The sequence below is a fragment of the Lissotriton helveticus genome, chromosome 12 (assembly GCF_964261635.1).
Source record: "Lissotriton helveticus chromosome 12, aLisHel1.1, whole genome shotgun sequence".
NCBI lineage: Eukaryota > Metazoa > Chordata > Amphibia > Caudata > Salamandridae > Lissotriton > Lissotriton helveticus.
Window position 1 is genome coordinate 834,341,976 of NC_136073.1, and position 18,838 is coordinate 834,360,813.

Here is an 18,838-nt window from a genome sequence, read left to right on the forward strand (position 1 = left end):
CTTAAAACAGCATTTTACAAAAAAATCGAAACTCCTCATGGCGGGTAAAGAACGCATGTTCATAACCCATATCTATTCAGAAGTATGCTTTGCTAGTTAAAATAAATGTGATCTGAAAATCACATTTTCCCGCTAGTGTACTATTAAATGTATGTTCACCCATTCATTACTACAGTGAAGATATCAGACTATGGTACAGTGCACACAATGAGAGAAAACATGCTTAATTAATTACAGATTGCATGAGGAACAACTTTACAGAGAACACTACTCTATTATTACAAACAAAGTTTTTTATTGTGATTTTATTACATTTCCTACTTTTAACCCCTTGAATTCTACTTCTTATTTAATACCTGTATTTATAACTGCTACACATGATAAATAATCTTGTCTATACGTTACATGCAGATCCACTGCGGGTAATATGCTATTGATTACCATTGCAGGCGGAACAGAGGAGTTCCTGGATCCAATCAAGGATTTACTTTACCTGAGTCATGGCCCCTCCCCCCTCAACATTGGCCAATCACATTAGACTCTACAAAGAAACCTTAGCGGGCAAACAGTGAAAGGGTACCCGATGTAAGTGTAAGGAACGGTTCTGAAATGGATGCAAGAAAGCAAATGCAAAGCATCCCTTTTGGGGAATTTGGCCTATAGTGACCAACTAATAGACACACTGTTTTGTTTTCTAGCCATGAGAAAGACCTCACAGACAGAGGACAAGAAGATGCTGTCAACAAAGAAGCTGGTAGACTTAGGACTGGTGATCAGCCTTCTGCTGCTTGCTACATTGATTGCTCGCGTAACACTCTGTAAGTAAGATTTACTATCTTTAAACTCTTTCAAAGAGATGTAATGAATTACTAGGAAATAAGACTTTACCAAAGTCTCCTCTGTTTCTGCTATTGGACAAAATTGTGATCAAACTACATCTTCAAATTGCATTTTCTGCCCATTTGTCGCTGCCCTCACTGTACTTGTTTCAATGCCAATCCATGTTTGAGAACAAGGTTGAAACTTTAAGTGAAAAGTACTATTTTCTAACCCTGGGTGAAGTACTACGCTACGCTCGCGTAGTTTGCGAAGTTTGCGCTACTTTGCACTACGTGAATTGCACATTGCACAGTGCAAACACGCGTAGCGTAGAGGTAATTCTTTGCTTGCTCGCAATCCTCAATGTCAAGTTGGCGACCGCGAGCGAGCAAAATGACATCCCGGCGAGACTTTTTCCTCGTTCGCGATCAGCAACATCAAGTTGCCCATCGCGAGCGTGGAAAATAAACCTCCTGGGGAGATTATCAACGTGGGGAGGTCAGGTTTCTCATTGGGAGTGGTTGCGTATACTCGTGACCGCTTGCGATGAGAAACTACCAGTATGCTTTGAGAAAGCTGCCGCTCGAGTAGAAATCTACACGAGCTCAGAAAATGACTGCTTGCACTGTGCAAGATGCGGTTTGCACTGACTGCACAGTGCGGACAAGCATCCGGCACTGTGCAATCAGTGCAAACAGCATTTTGCACAGTGCACTACGCAGTTCGCATAGCTATGCGTAGCTCGCGGAGTGCGGAGTGCACTTTGCGTAGCTACGCGTAGCGCTACTACGCGAACTTCGCTCAGTGTTACAGTAATTTCACCCCTGACCTGATTCAATTAATGAGACAGTGTGTGCCTGTACTTTTGTAAGTACCACAGATTATTTGACATGAAATAATATCCCTTTAAATAAAATGTAGTTCAAGTCACTCACACTCCTTTCTCCAATATTCTTAGATTCAACAGTTACTGCCAGAGCCCAACTTACCCAGGAAACGTTGGCACGACTGGAGAGCAATCTCAGCCTGGCAATGAAGTACATTGGGTGCAAAGAGAGAACTTCTGGCACCGATTGTTGGCGTAAGTACTCTAGCATGGATCGGTATTTGCACTGTGCTATAGGCAGACGAGAATCACAAGCAGGCCTGGAAATTTCTAATGCCAGATCCATATTTAATGAGCAAAGGAGCATCATAGGGACTCTTCTATAAATAACTTTCTTTATAAAATGGGCCAACTGTTATTTTTTATAGCACATATTCCATAAATATTGAATAACAATCCAAAAGTTTTTTTAGGTAGGTCTGAAAAGGGATTAATGAAATACCCAATGCTGTTTCAGAAAAGCTTTAAAAATGTCTCCAAATTAATATTTATCAGGAGTAACAGTGTTAGTCTGAGTGTTCTGCACCCAATAGATCCAAGATACCTTTAAGTGAATGTGGTGTTCTATAAATCCCATAAAAATACCAACAAAGGCTTCATTACTCAGCACCCCAACCAAGTGCATTATTTTGCCACATGGCAAATTGCATAATTGTTTCTAAGAAAATTGTGCCCCATTCTACAGAGCTGCAAAGGATGTTAAATGGTCTGAGATGGATTGGGGAGGGCTCAATAATTGAGAAAAGAAACAGAGGCTGTACACAAGTATTTGGAGCAAAGAATACAGCTATCAGACAACGTTGTACCTTCCAAACGACTCCATTCAATAGTCCTGGATGCTGGGATCATTACATATCCTAGGTGCTGTGATGAAATTGGCCCTTGCTCTGATTTCAGTTTTGTACTGTAGACTCCAGTCTGATGGTGTTCTGGGTAGGGTGTGCTAAGATGCATTGGGTAGTGTGAGCTTCTCAGTAAGATTTTTCATGAGGGTGGGGTGTTATATGGACTTATTTCTTAAGGCTCTTGATAATGAGTGTTGTGTTGTGAAAAATGTCCTTGTTGGCAATGTGGGAGTCTGCGTAGCAGATTGTTGCCACCACCCAGACACTAGAGGGCGAGGGCTTGACCAGAAGTTCTGAAGTCGTTGAACAGTCAAAATATCGATTTTTTTATATTCAAGTACATTTATATCGAGTTTTAAATATCGTATGGACAGAATATCGACATCAAGAATATCGACAACCAGAATATCGAAATGAAGGTAAGAAATATTGATGCTGCAAATATCTATGTTAGTAATATCGCTAGTTAAATTAGCGATGTTAATAATATTGATATTTATATTAGTGTTATGTATTTTATTATGTATTTTATATGTATGTGTTCTATATTTTTTATTAGGTATTTTACTGTTTTTTTTAAATATATGTATACATTTTTTTTATTTTTATTTTTTTATTATTTTTATTATCAGCACATAATGAAAAGTTGAGCATAAAAAATACATATATACCATGGTAATCTATACATAGAGCTATACAAGAAGGCATAAAATGAACGCTGAGAAAAAAAATAGATGAAAAAGTGTACAAGAAAATTCATATGTTAGAATAAAAAGAAAATAAAGTCCCTGCAAAGAAGATTTTAAATAAAGTTGTCCCAAATTTTCTCAAATTTAAGCAAAGATCTGGTACCCCTTATTCGAGCTAGCCCAGCTTCCATGTTGTGGATTTCGTTAACCAGAAACCACCACTGCATAATCTGTGGTGGCTGTGGCGAGATCCAAGCCCGAGCTATAATGAGTTTAGCACAAGATAACAAAATAGTAATTAAAGCTTTTTGGGGTAAGGTAGTGCTGTGTATATCTAGAAGTACAGCAGATGCTGACAGTTCTGGTGGTCTTACCATTTTGAATTTCAAAACTTTATCTAGATTAAACCAAAAGTCCTTCAGATGAGGGCAAGAAAATAACATATGTTCTATATTTGCACTCACAGTATCGCATTTAGGGCATTTGGTACGATCAGTATATAATGGGTTTGAAGACCAATTAAGAATCACTTCTGGGGTATGATATAGTAAACAAGAAGTTTTAAACTGTTGCAGGCAAAGGCTAACTGAATGAACCAAACTGTTTATTTTAGAGAGAGAATGTGAGATCTGATCCGAATATATCGTAATTCCAAGTTTAGAACTCCATTTCTCCGCTAGTTTGGAGCAATCTTGTTTTACATAAGAAGTTAGACAATTGTAGCCGGTGCTTATTACTGATTTGGTTTTAAATGAATAAAGGCAATCCCAAATATCAGATTCTGAAACAGTAAAAAAATTTCTTCCGACGTATCAAAAAGTAATGAATCCGAATATATTTAAACCTCATAGCTTCTGTCACATGATATAGATGTTTTAATGTCTCAAAATCTAAAAAGCCATTAGTGCCATACAAATCCCCTAATGTTGATATACCATCGGTTGCCCAAACGCTAGCCCTGCTGTCATTAAATATCCCTGGGAGTCCGGGGTTGTCCCAGAGCCTCAAGTTAGAATGATAAAATGAGGTTTTACAAAAAAGCATGATACCAAACCAGATCTTAGCAATATCTCGAGCTGTCTTAAATTTAACTCTTTTGTAGAAATTTGGGTCGTTCAATCTAAGCAGAAACATTCTTGCTTCTAAATTCAGCATTATAGTATGAAAAAAAAATTATTAAGCTCAGGATTAAGTAAGGAACGGAGGCGCCCTATAAAGGTTGCCCAAAAGTAAAGTTTGAAGTCTGGGAAGCAGAGACCACCCATATCAATAGATCCTTTTAGTGAGGATAAACTTTTTCGAGCTTTTCTATAACCCCAGATAAAGCTACCAAAAATTCCGTCTAACTTTTTAAAAAAGATATTGTTTAATGACAAAGGAATAGAACGGAAGAGATAAAGAAATTTCGGCAGGATTTTCATCTTAATTAAGTTTATTCTGCTTATTATATTTAGTGGTAGTTTATGCCATTTTTTAAGAAGCTGCTCTGTTGATTTGACCAGCACATCATAGTTAATGGGAATTATATCTCTAATCTTGGATGAAATTTTAACCCCCAAATAATTAGCTGACCTACAGACTCCCATAATTCCCCCTGATAGTTTATAGTTAGCAACTATCTGAGTTTTATTCGCATTTAGTTTGTAGCCAGAGACTTTGCCGAATTTTTCCGCTTCAACCATGATACCCTCTAATGCTGTTGTAATATTTGATGAATATACCGCTATGTCGTCCGCGTATGCGGTAATTTTCAAACTATGGGGTCCAGAGCTAAATGGAATTATCTTGGGCTGAGCCAGGAGCGCTGATAGGAATGGCTCCATAGAGATTGAGAAAAGTAAAGGAGATAGCGGGCACCCCTAACGGGTGCCGCGTGCGATGGAAAAAGCAGAGGATAGTAGACCAGAGTAACTGATTTTAGCCATAGGTTGGTCATATAAGGCCCGAATCCAGCTGACTATGTTGCCCCTGAGACCAATGAAGGATAGCACAGTCCACAGATAATCCCACCCCACTCGGTCAAAAGCCTTCTCGGCGTCTAGTAAGATCATGCCGAGTGGGGAGTCTTCAGTTTCTGCGATGTCAAAGGCTGTGATAGCTGTATTGGTATGGGTTGTTGTATCTCTGCCCAATACGAAACCGTGCTGTTGTTCGCAAACAATCCCAGGAATAATCAGGGCCAATCTATTTGCCAGCACTATGGCGAAAACCTTCGCGTCAGAATTGATCAAGGATATTGGCCTGTACGACCCACATTCCTCTGCCGGCTTATCTTTTTTTTTTAAGAAAATGATTTTCGTTATGCTCCAAGAGTTTGGGGCTTTCCCGGTTAACCCAATGTGCTGTGTTAGAAGAAGAAAAAGAGAGATTATTTCCTCAATACAAATTTTATATACTTCCAGAGGGATTGAATCCTCCCCTGAGGTTTTTCCTGTTGGCAGAGATATAATAGCACGTCTCAGTTCCAGCTCAGTGATATTATCCGAGAGATGTTCCAAGCCTGGTAGGTTAGATTTTTCCTTAATATTACTTTCTAGGTATTTAAGTATATCCGATGTAAGGGGTTGATTCTCCGGAGTATAGAGAGTATTATAATAATCTCTAAATTGAGTCAAAATCTGTACTGGTTGATTATATTTAATTTGGTTAGGACCTTTAATACATTTAATACGAGTCTGGGCTCTGTAATCTGCTACTTTATAGCCCAGTAGCTTGCCGATCTTATCCTCTCCTTTATAGCACTGGATTTTAGTCTTGAGCATTTTGGCACAGTTTTTTTCCATTAAGGTAATTTTAAGATTAGATTTTAGTGATCCTAGTTTTAATTCTATGTCTGGAATATTAGTAGATCGTGAACAAAGTGCCGTTCCCAATAAAATTTCATATTCCCTAATATCTGCTATTAATTTTTTATTATCTCTTCGGCGTTCAGAATTCTGTTTAAGAATATATTGTTGTGCATGGCCTCTAATACTTGCCTTACATGTATCCCAAACACATATATGGGAGGCGGTATGAAGATTTATCCTGATGAATTCAGACAAATGGAGTTTAAGTTGGGAGATATAAACTGTGTCTGTCAACAGGTAGCGGGGGAAAGAAAAAAATCTGATGTTATTTTGGCCCTCATCATAGCTATAATTTAGTAAGATGGGGTTGTGATCAGAGGACACCCGGGGAAAAATTTCCATAGAACTGTTCTGAATAATTTGATCTGTTGCCCAAACCATATCTATCCGCGTACAGAGTTTATGGGGAGCAGAATAAAACATGTGACCAGGGATATTAGGATAGAGAGAGCGCCATACATCCTTAACATTGTGTACCCTACTTAAATCTAAAATGGCAGTCCTAACTTTGTGCATATGTTGAACAGCCCCCGGTCTAGTAGTATCCTGCTTATAATCCATAATGCAATTAAAATCCCCCATCGTGATTAATTCGCCTTCCCAACCCAATAGTTCCACATTTAATTCATCAAAAACAAAAGCTTCATCAGTGTTAGAGTCATAAACTCCACATAGTACATATTTACAATTGCCAATAAGGACTTGTGCGATCACCCATCGGCCCCGTTTATCAGTGCTAGATCTCATCGTTTCAATTCTGGATCTTTTATCCTTTAATATGGCAACCCCCCTTAGAGAAACCATTTGAGAGGAGCAGATTATGACCTCATAGCCCAAATGATTAGGTAATTTTCTGTCTTTATACGATATATGTGTCTCAGATAGAAAAAATTAGCTGAGGATTATAAAGTTTTAATTCTTCAGCTATAAATCTTCTTTTATTCTTATTGTTTAGGCCGGCTTCGTTCCACGCTAGACATTTTAATGTATGCATTTTTTTAAATAATCTAAGTCAATTTTGCCATACTGTATATTATAAAGCAATGAAAATAGATAAAAAAAACAAGAATGCAGCTCTTTTAAATTTAAACATTTATCCTAATGTGCTGAATTTTTTGATATTTTAACCCTTCCCATACCACCCACCCCTCGGAGAACCTGGGCCCGCCCCCCACCCCCCCTCTCCCTCAGCCCAGAACCAGAGGGAGCCCCTTCCTTATCTGCCGACGTTCGAAAGGGCAGCACAGAGCACAGTAGCACCGGGGCTATTGGATCACCCGTCTCTCTCCCTTTTTTTTCCCCTCCCTTTTACTTTTTCTTTCCCTTTCTTCCTTCCTTTTCCCCCTTTCCTCTTTTCTTTCTCCTCTTATTTTCCCCAATTTCTCACTTTACCCCTCTTTTTTCTATTTTTTCTTCCTCCTTCCCCCTTCATCACCCTAATTCCTCAGATTTCTCTTTTTTTTTCTTCTTCTTTTTGCCTTCTTCCTTCCCTCCCCCATCTCCCCCTTTAAGGGTCCGTGTGCAAAAAAGCAAAAAAAAAGGAATTTTAATAGCTATTATAATTACTCATCTCTAGCCCTGCAGTTAGCTCAAATTTGATAGCATACTCTGCGCTTCTTTTTCATCCAAAAAGTAGTAAGTGTGAGCACCTTTAATGACTTTAAGGCGGGCAGGCTCCTGCAAGAATTTTTTTTTAATTAGTCATTTTTTTTAAAGTAATTTATGCGTTTCAGTACCATAGAGGGCTGTGAGTTTATAGGGGAATAGGGTGGGAAGTAATTTAATTACAGTGAATTAAACATTCATTTTATGAATTATTAATTATTTTTAATAAAAGTTTGTGTTTTACTTCTGTAGCGGGTTGTGGGTTTATAGGGGAATAGGGTCGGAAGCAACTACATTTTAATTAGGTAATTATTAACTATGAATTATTAGTATTAATAATTAATGTATTGTTAATTAATTATTAATTGGTAGTTAATTATTAGTAATTGATATTTATATTATTTGCATTAATTTATGATGGGAGCGGGATGTGGGTTTATAGGGGAATAGGGTGGGAAATAATGTAATATGAATTAGGCAATTGTTAATTATTTGCATTAATAATTAATTTATTGTTAATTAATCATTAATTGGTTATACATTATTATTAATTGATAATTATAATATATGTTTAATGAATTATTGGAGTGGGTTTTGGGTTTATTAGGGAATAGGGTGAGAAGTAATTTATTTATTGGTTATGTTTTTATTAAATATTATTTATTGGTATTGATAATACCTTTTATGTTAATTAATTATTAATTGGTTATTCATTTTAATACATATTATTTATTGGCATTGATAATTAATTTATTGTAAATTAATTATTCATTGCAAATGATTTTTATTAATTGATTAATTGAAAATGAAATTAATTGTGTGAAATTTTATGTGGAGTGTGTTTTTTACCCCTACACTATCCAACCCTTTCCCTACTGTTGCACTCTCTGGAGTGGGAATAGTAATTTTTACCTCTATGCTAGCCAATGCTTTCCCTACTGTTGCCCTCTCTGGAGTGGGAAAAGTAATTTTTGCTTCTACGCTATCCAACGCTTTCCCTACTGTTGCCCTCTCTGGATTGGGAATAGTAATTTGTATCCCTACGCTATCCAACGCTTTCCCTACTTTTGCACTCTCTGGAGTGGGAATAGTAATTTTTACCCCTACGCTATCCAAAGCTTTCCCTACTGTTGCACTCTCTGGAGTGGGAATAGTGATTTTTACCCCTACTCTATCCAGCACTTTCCCTACTGTTGCACTCTCTGAAATGGGAATGGTAATTTTTACCCATACACTATCAAGCGCTTTCCCTACTGTTGCACTCACAAGTGTGGGAATAGTAATTTTTACCCCTACCCTATCCAACACTTTCCCTACTGTTGCACTCTCTGGAGCGAGAATAGTAATTTTCACCCCTACGCTATCCAGCGCTTTCCCTACTGTTGCACTCTCTGAAGCGGGAATTGTAATTTTTACCCCTACGCTATCTAGCGCTTTCCCTACTGTTGCACTCTCTGGAGCAGGAATAGTAATTTTTACCCCTACGCTATCCAGCGCTTTCTCCACTGTTGCACTCTCTGGAGTAGGAATAGTAATTTTTACCCCTACGCTATCCAGCGCTTTCCCTACTGCTGCACGCTCTGGAGTGGGAATAGTAATTTTTACCCCTACGCTATCCAACGCTTTCCCTACTTTTGCACTATCTGGAGTGGGAATGGTCATTTTTACCCCTACGCTATCCATCACTTTCCCGACTGTTGCACTATGTGGAGTAAGCATATATATTAATTTATTTGTATATGTTTAATTTCTTTTAATATTATGTGTATTAGTTATTATTTTTAAATATGTTTTAATATTAACAATATTTATTTTAATTATATGTATTATTTACTTAATTGTACATTATTATTAAAACTTTAAAAAAAAGATCTTTTTGTACTTACCATTCTGTAGATTGGACTTTTGATATTTTTGATTTCGATATTTTGTACTTCGATTTTCTGTCCGTCAATATTCTGTCAGACATTCTCTGAAGTCATCCTCTGAAAGGAAACATTCCACTTGGTCTAGATTAGAAGGCAAATATGATACTTGATACTTTTTAATTCCTGAAAATGTGTTCCTTGTGGGTGAGGTCCTGGGTATATCAGAGTGACTTGGCATTGAGTGCAACATGCTGTATGAATAAGTCCAAGTTCATGTTGTTGAGCCAGTGTTTTGCTAGTTGATGCACATTGTTGGCCCTTAGAGGAATTCCATTTTTAAGGGTACAAGCTTATGGGAGGTGTGGGTTAGCTTCAGCTGAGAGAGGGTATTAATGGTATTTTTCATGAGTACTTAAAGAAATGAGCTGGTAGCTTTGGCTATGTGAGAAGGTATATTGATTAGAACCAGTCCTTAAAAAGCTAAACCACTTATTCTGGGGCAGGCTGCTGAACATGTGGGGCCATTGTAAAGACTAACTGCACAAATATACATTCAGGGCAGTAGATGATGAAGTTATAAGCTGCTATGCTTAAGCTCACGGCCTTCAAAACACCGCCAACTAAAGCAGAATGTGGTTTGAGCACCCTGAGACCTCACGTCTAACCCAAGAGAAGTATTGTTGTTGGGTGTTCTCACTGTACCTTTATATTTCAGAGTTCTTCTACCAGGTCTGCCCCACAGATTGGCTGCTGTACAATGGAAAATGCTATTTCTTTTCTCAAAACACCCTCACATGGGACGGAAGCAGATCAGAATGTCTGACAAGTCAGGCAGACCTGCTTATCATCAATGACCAGATGGAGCAGGTGAGTTAACCCCTTCGACGCTCATGACGAGCTCAGCTCGTCGTGGAGTTTCCATTGACTTCAATGGAAATTACATTGAACATCAGGTACCACCCTTAGCATCCAAGTGGTTAAGATGTGGGTAATGCTTTGTTGTGATTGCTTAAAAGCATTTTCCATGGTATATTTCTGCCTTAGAAGTGTTGTAGTCTGCAGTATTGTAACCTTACTTGTATTTCAAAACTATTTTTAATTAATATCAATCTATATATCAGTTGCCAATATATATATACAGACCAACTGATGGAAATCATCACTACAAACTGGTCCCCTCACTCCAATGACATATTCCTTGGAGACTTCAATCTTCACTGGGAAAATCCCCTAGACAAGCAGGTTAACGCCCTCAAAACCTTCCTAGCAGACCATTCACTGACACAAGCCATCACAAAGCCCACTCACTCCAAAGGTGCTACTCTTGACTGGATCATCTCCAAAAATAAAATAATTGAATCTATCTCTATCACCCCTTGTGATTGGTCGGACCATCAGACCATTACCTTCCAAATTCCGTCCGCCAGAAAGAAAACGTACCTGCAGCAGGTCAAGCCTAAACACTGGATAAGAGACACGAAGAACCTCAACTGGTACAACCTAGCCTCCCACTGTGAGAAAGCTCTCACTCCTCCCAATAACATGTCAGACAGCAAAGACCTCACTGCTCACTATAACTCCACGGTGACCAAATTCTTCGACCAAGTTGCCCCACCAAAACTCAAAAGAATTCCGGACAAAGACAAAAACCCATGGTTCAATGGAGCCCTGAATGAAGAAAGACGCAAACTGAGATTAACTGAATCAAAATGGAGACAACATCTCTCTCCTACCCAACTCAAACTACTTAGAAAATCTAGGAAATCCTATAATAAAAGCATTCTACAATCAAAAAAAGACTTCTTCAGATCATAACTAGGCAATGCCAAAAACAGGCCGAAGAAACTCTTTGAAATACTAAAATAACAATCTAACAAATTGGCAAAATCCGCACTCCTAACCACAAAATCCCAGATTAGTAGTAACCATGGGCGTAGTTCGTGTAGTAGTGCTACGCGTAGCTACGCAATGTGCACTTCGCACTACGTGAGCTACGCAAACTGCGTAGTGCACTGTGCAAAATGCTGTTCGCACTGATTTCACCGTGCCGGATGCTTGTCCGCACTGTGCAATCAGTCCAAACTGCATCTTGCACAGTGCAAACGGTCGTTTTCTGTCGCTCAAGTAGATTTCTACTCGAGCGGCAGCTTTCTCAACGCGGACTGGTAATTTCTCATCGCGAGCGGTCGCGAGCATACGTGGGCACTCGCAATGAGAAACCTGACCTACCCGCATTGAGAATCTCCCCGGGAGGTTTATTTTCCACGCTCGAGATTGGCAACTTGATGTTGCTGATTGCGAACTGGGAAAAGTCTTGCCGGGATGTAATTTTGCTCACTTGCGGTCGCCAACTGGACGTTAAGAACCGCGAGCAAGCAAAAAGTGACTGCCACGCTACGCGTGTTTGCACTGTGCTACAAGCAATTCGCATAGTGCGAAGTAGTGCAAACTTCGCAAACTACGCGTGCGTAGCGTAGTACTTCACCCAGGGTTAGTGAAGAGTTTCCCTCATTCTTCACAGCAAAAACCAACTCCCTCCAACTCGAACTAAGGGTGACAACTAGCAACTCAGCCACCCGAAAGAACACACAAGATGAAAATACTAAACAACTGAATCTACCTCTGCCCAAAAATAACTCTCATTGGTCTACCTTCACACTTTACGATCTCAGTGACATTACCAAAACATTAGCAACTACCAAACCCAACAACCACTTCAATGACCCTGTCCCCTCTAGCTGCCTACCCAACATCCACCGTATCATCTCCCCTATCCGGACCAAAATCATCAATGCCTCGCTAGTGCAAGGTCACATCCCAGACTGCCTAAAAACGTCACCCTATCCTAAAAAAGCAGACAGCATACACCTCCGGCCCCAATAACTTTCGATCTATAACTATCATTCCCTTGCTAGCCAAAGTCCTGGAAAAATGCATTCAACAACAACTGAACCAACACATCAAGGATATCAAGCTACTGAACTACTGCTAATCGGGTTTCAGACCCATAGCACAGAAACAGCCATTCTACATATAGTAGACGACGCCCTCCTCACTCTTGACCAGAATGAAACCTGCCTACTAGTCCTGCTTGACCTCTCGTCAGCCTTCGATACAGTCAATCACGACACAATGCTAAGAAGACTAGAAAACAGGAAGGGTTTATCTGGCACAGTCTTTCAATGGTTCAAACCCTTTCTGGAAAACAGAACACAATCGTTCATGATAAACAAAAATCTTTCTCCCTCCTCACCTAACCAACGTGGTGTTCCACAAGGCTCAACCCTATCCCCCACGCTTTTCATCCTATATGTCAAACCACTAACCAAACTACTACAACAAGCAAATATCTCCTACCACATGTACGTTGACGACACTCAACTTTACATCAAGATCTCCTCCACTGAAGAGATAATGAGTATGAATCAAGCTCTTGAAAAGACTGTCCACTGGCTAACGAACAACTTCCTCAAGCTAAACTCACAAAAAACTGGATTTTTCATAATCTCCACCCATAAAAGCTCGCTGGAAATAAAGGAATGGACTAAGATGATCACATCGCTGAATTGCACGCCAACTCTGGTGGATTCCACCAAATCACTTGGAATTACTCTGGATAAGAACCTTAACCCCTTCAGCGCTGCGCGACTTCCGCTGCAGTGCTGAAGGTTCTAAAGAACCTATGGGCTCATGACGGAACGGTTCCGTCATGAGCACAGGACCACCGACGCTCATGACGGAACCGTTCCATCATGAGCATGGAAGGGGTTAAGATGCAAACGCACATCAACCTGCTGGTTAAAAATGCCCGCTTTCACCTCAGCTAGCTAAGAAAAATGAAACCATTCCTCGAGATCCGCGACCTCAAAACTGCTGTTCAGGCTTTAGTTATTTCAAGATTGGAGTACGGGGATGTACTACTCTCTTGGGGCTTCCCAAAATCTCAAAAAAACCCTTTAAAAGCCTGTAAGACTCCTAACAGGATCTAGGAATTTGACCACATATCTCCAGACCTGAAGGCGCTCAACTGGCTACCCTATGAGGCCAGAATCCAACTAAAGATGCTGTGCATCACTCATAAAGCACTACACCACAGCACTCCCCTGTACCTATTGCTAAAACGTACCATACCAGGAGGAAACAGACACTCGAGGAGCACCGATAATCTACTCCTGAAACCCTCGAATCAGCAAGAAAAAAACTTCTGACAGAGCATTCACCGGAGTGAGACCAAGAATATGGAACTCACTACCTCCGCACATCACAAAAATCTCATCTACATAATTATTCAAAAGGGAAGTAAAATCATTACTGATGAGCAAATTCCTCCCTTAACTCAATAAGGCACAAAGCAGTCCACGACTTCAAACTTGTTTCCTCGCTCCCCTCAATGACACCCTCGCCTCTATGATTGATGCGTACACGAACGTGCTCCTACTGTTGCATGCTCATTGCTGCTACCTACCTAACCTTGTAAGAACTTTGATAGTGTATCTGTTCTGTTTTGTCTTGTAAAATGATGTATACTCACGCTGCTTTCCTTTTAAAGTGCTCCGATACCCTACCCTGGATCTTGTTTGCGCTATAGAAAACTCAAAAAAAAATTAACAATAATATGTTTCTCTACCAACCTCTTTGTCTATCGTTGTAACTACATACATGCACACCCCACACACACACACACTGTAAAATAAAAGACCTTGCTCCAGTCGATTAGCGGTCAGAGCTGATTGAGGTAATGCTTTTGGTGAGAAAATATGTAAAAGAACCATTGCCTGAGCCAATGATTTGGCTTCGTGTAGTGAAGACATGATCGCCACTAACATACACTGAACAGGTACAGTCATGGCAGCAGCAGAATAAGAGCATTTTCTGTAGCTGTGAAAGGTTCTTTAAAGATACACAAATACAAGAAAACACAAAACAGTGAGCAGTAGTACAAGCCTTCCTCCAACTTAAAGATCAAGTACTGCACTGCATCAACAGCTCACTCTTCTCTCACAAAGCAGCAGTTGAAGCTGCACTCACAGAAACGCAGAGCAGATCCAAACCTGTAACAACAGTGCAAGCTTCCATCTCACAGTACAGGTGCAGCAGAGATGGCTACAGTGCATGTTTCACTCATACAGATGAAATGAAAGCGGGATTGTAAAGTTGACACACACAGACACCCGCACACACAGCAGCTGTTAATGCTTCTTGCACACACAGAATAGCTTCAGCACAAGCGGCTGTAGAAGAAGCTTTCCTCGAAGCAACCGAATAGGTACCTTACTGGAGTCAGCTATGTTATACACAAAAGGTACAGTAGCAGCACCCAGACTTCCATGCATATATACTTCACATACACCACCAGCAACAGAGAGAGTACAAGCTCCTCCCACACAGAACAGGGACAGCATTGGTAGAACAATGGAGCATAAAACTCACACATGCATTGCTCAGCACAATATGTACAGTAAAATAAGTTGCTGGAAGTGCTGTCTTTCTCATACACACACACACACACACACATGCACAGAAGCACACACAACAGGTACGTTGAAAGGAAGCAGCTGCCCTGCAAGTTTACAGCCTCAACTTTAAGAGCTGTAGAGCAAGCTCCCCCGCACAAACAGAACAGGTGCAGCTCATGCAGCAGTAGGTGGGGCTTCCATAGAATGCCGTAGAAATGTCTTATCCCTGTACATACATGAAGCATCAGTGAAAGATCCCCTCTCACAGAGATCTAATAAAGCAGTAGTAACAGTGCAGGCTTCAGCCGCACATAGGCCCAGCACTGGATGATGTAACTGTGCAAGCTTTTGATGCATACACATAACTGTTCCCTCACATACGGCAGCAGTATGCCTTCACCCATGTTCTAAACAGGTACACCACAGGAAGAAGCAATGTAAATTTCTCTTAAACACTTGAAAAGTACATCAAAGGCGACATACGTGCAAGCTACTCACAAACACAGGTAATGTAGCACAAGGAGTAGCAAACTTTTACCACAACAACATTTGTTCAATACAAGTTGTAATGGTCCAGGCAACCCTCACTGAGTACACATGTACATTACAGCTGACAGCTGTGCAAATCTCTTCTCACAAAAAGATGTATGGAGATGGTGTAGGGAGAGAGGGGACAATGTTATCAAATTTAGGATTGAAGACAGGATAAAAGGAAGCACAAAATATGCTTGCACCTATGCAAGCAGTGCACCCTACTCTGCTTTTACACTGTGGCACAGTCTACTAAAGTTGGTGGTGGTGACCGGCCTGCAGAATTTAAGGTGCATCCTAGTGAGAGCGGTTGCTGCTCTGCAGTTACACCCAGCAATTTTCCACACTAATGGTTTTAGTAAGTAAAGTTTCAGAATCCTTGTGTGCACCCAGCTCTGTTGTATCTCTGAGTTGTCTAGCATCAAAAGTGACCACCTGTGTCTGAGACAGGTCAGTAATACCCCAGGTACTCTGGGATTTGTGATCTTTTACAGAACCTGTTCCCTTTGCTCTCCAACAGCTCTTTATCTCAAACAAGACAAAGAACGAGAGCCTCTGGATTGGCCTGACGGATAGGGATCAAGAAGGTGTCTGGAAGTGGGTGAAGGGTCTCAGTTTACAATCAGAAGCGTAAGTCACCCTCCAAGCAAAAAGTTAATGATTTATATTTCTGTATATTATAGTTTTCTTTTTTCACCCTATTTTACTTACCAAAAACCACAGAATCTACAACAGCGACGTGTTAGCTAAAGGTAATTAGCATAGGCAAGGCCAGTAGGTCTGGCTTATTTCTAAAAGGGCATCTTCAGTTCTTGGTGTGTTTGTGCAAGCAGTAGTTCATCTTACATGCTCAGTCATTTATCCTTGAACTCATACATCCAATCAGTTATCACATGACTCATTCTTGTATCATAACATTTGTCAAAATTGATGTTGTGAAGAAAAGGTAGTATGGAAGGAACAAAGGAATACATCAGTTTTAATAAATGTGTTAAACTCGGAAGCTATAATTGATCGTTTTAGAAATTGCATCCAAATAGGAGATGGCTGAGCAAAAACAAGAGATCAGAGAAGTAACTTCACAGGTGGAAGAAGAGAAATAGAGAAAAAGTCTAAGGATCACATACAATTGTGCCGCAATTTGGGCTAGTTTCCATATTCATACTGCACCTTGTAAACACCCAGAGAATACTGACTGCAAATGGGGTGGTATTTACCTGATGTACATTTAGGGGCATATTTTGATTGAAGCGTATTGGATTTGAGGATGTGTACTACTAGGGGAAGTTATTTACCATCCTGACTTCACCAAAGAGCAGATGTGCTCTTTCGCCTACTCTGATTTCAACAGGTTGTACTAAAGTCCTGGAGTGCACAATTTACTCCCAGGTTGACTTCCTGACTTTGGTCACATTCTGGAGATTGTACTTAAATCAGAATTGTATATGCAATGAAGCAGTGGCGGCTGGTGACATTTGAAAGTGGTGGGCCGGAAACTGATAATCATACTGCACCGTAGCGAGCGAGCGTAGCGAGCGAGCCCGAACCCCCTAAGGAGGGTTCGGGGGGATTTCCCCCCCGAGAAAATTTTGAAAAAATAGTGGGAAAATTATGCATTTTCAAGCAATTTTGAGAAAGCAGGAAGGTTAATAAAGCAATTGTGAAAGTGCAGGTATTACATTATTAAAGAGCTGTTATATAACATAGGTGGCTGGTTATTCAGTATAACCACAGACCTATTTACATCAGGTGTATTTTGTGATATGCATCAGGTACATGTTCTTTGCAGCAGGCACATTAACCTTCTGTACTACCTTTCCATGAATCAAAACTTCCATTAGCCAAAAAACTCTGATTTCTCTCTAGGAAAAAACATTAACAATATCCTTGGTGCAACAACATCAAGTGTTGCATGGCTAAACATTTATTAGGTCCCAACGGCGAGACCTATTGGCTATGCCAATGCTTGTTCTGTTTACAGTGGCATTCCCGTGCAAAAGGAAGACTCACGACATTGGGACTTATTCCTATAGTAATCTGTTCTCAATCTCACAACGCCAGGTTTACGGCATTAAGGCTGTATAGTGTTTAATGGCGGCCTGCCATTTCTGTAATGGGGCTGTGAGCGTGCCACTGGGGTCCCACTGTGTCTGCCTGTGTGTGTTTATTTTGGTGTTTGTGTGAGTGTTGTATGAGTGTGTGTGTACTGTACTTCTTTGCACGCCGTGTGTGTTTTCATTCCACAAAATTATGTCACTGTGTGAGCAACACCTGATATCCCTCTGAATGGCTGAGCAATCTGGCACTGCACTTGAAGGCCGCTGCTCTGCCAGGTGGAGTGCAAGGGGCTGCAGGGCCCGATTGCATAGTGCACGCTTTAGTTTACATGGGTGCAGGCTCTGGTACAAGGCCTGTAAAGGGCTATGGGAGGGCACACTGTGGGTTCTGGTCTACTCTCTGCAGGCCCTACACTCAGCACAGAGGCCACAACTTCCGACTGTAAGGGAGTGCACCACGCTCCCAAGCCTAATCATTATCTCACGAATCAAGTCCATCTGATTTTAGTGTGTGCTTCGGGCCCGGGGTGCACTCCGTCAATTATTCTGTGCTATTGAAACCAACTGAGCATCACATACTGAGCAGCCAACCAGTCTGATGTTACATTCTGCAAATTCTAAATCAATTAAGAGCTGCTGTGTGGCAAATCATGCCCCCCACCATTTGATGGGTGAAAGCCTAGAAGCCATAACCATAATAAAGAGGGACTTCCTTTAGATTAAAGGCTAAGAGGGATGGAAAACAAACTGCTTAAGCTACAGAAAGATATAAAAACCTATTACACCAGTCAGGTTAAAAAGGTAACCCATGCACCTGCTCCCAACACCGCACTACAGATACATAAAACAAATGAAGCAGAAAGCAAAAAGGTAGCACCCAAACCCCCTGTGCCAAGCCTAATCTGCCTTGAAGCAAGCAAAGCCAGCCCAAAGCCTCCCATGGTAACTGAGTGAATTGCAACAAAAACAGCCTGCCTTAATACACCGACTCACAATGCTGACAAAACTCAACCAGATAAGATAGAAAAGCGTAGGAATATTAATTTACCTCCAGAGGCATGTGATTATGTGGTGATTTTGACGGGGGTCCCAGAATTGGACCCCTCACTTTCTGAACCACATGGGGCGCTTAAAAACAAGGTGATTTACTGGTTAAATTCTAATCACCCTCTACCACCAACAAGAAGTAGTAACATTCTAATGGTCGAGAGACCTCCCTGGGTAGGCTACAAC

General features: G+C 40.5%; 1 protein-coding gene across 1 annotated transcript in view; it reads left to right on the forward strand.

Annotated features, from left to right (window-relative positions):
• The first annotated feature begins 516 nt into the window (after positions 1-516).
• Positions 517-18,838, forward strand: part of LOC144798945 (hepatic lectin-like) — a 34,527-nt gene continuing 16,205 nt past the window's right edge. Inside the window, exons 1-5 of the mRNA XM_078670080.1 lie at positions 517-585; positions 699-818; positions 1,778-1,900; positions 10,277-10,428; positions 16,069-16,178. Of these exons, the coding sequence (XP_078526206.1) occupies positions 701-818; positions 1,778-1,900; positions 10,277-10,428; positions 16,069-16,178 (503 nt within the window). The 5' untranslated portion in view covers positions 517-585; positions 699-700. The remainder of the gene's footprint in view (positions 586-698; positions 819-1,777; positions 1,901-10,276; positions 10,429-16,068; positions 16,179-18,838) is intronic.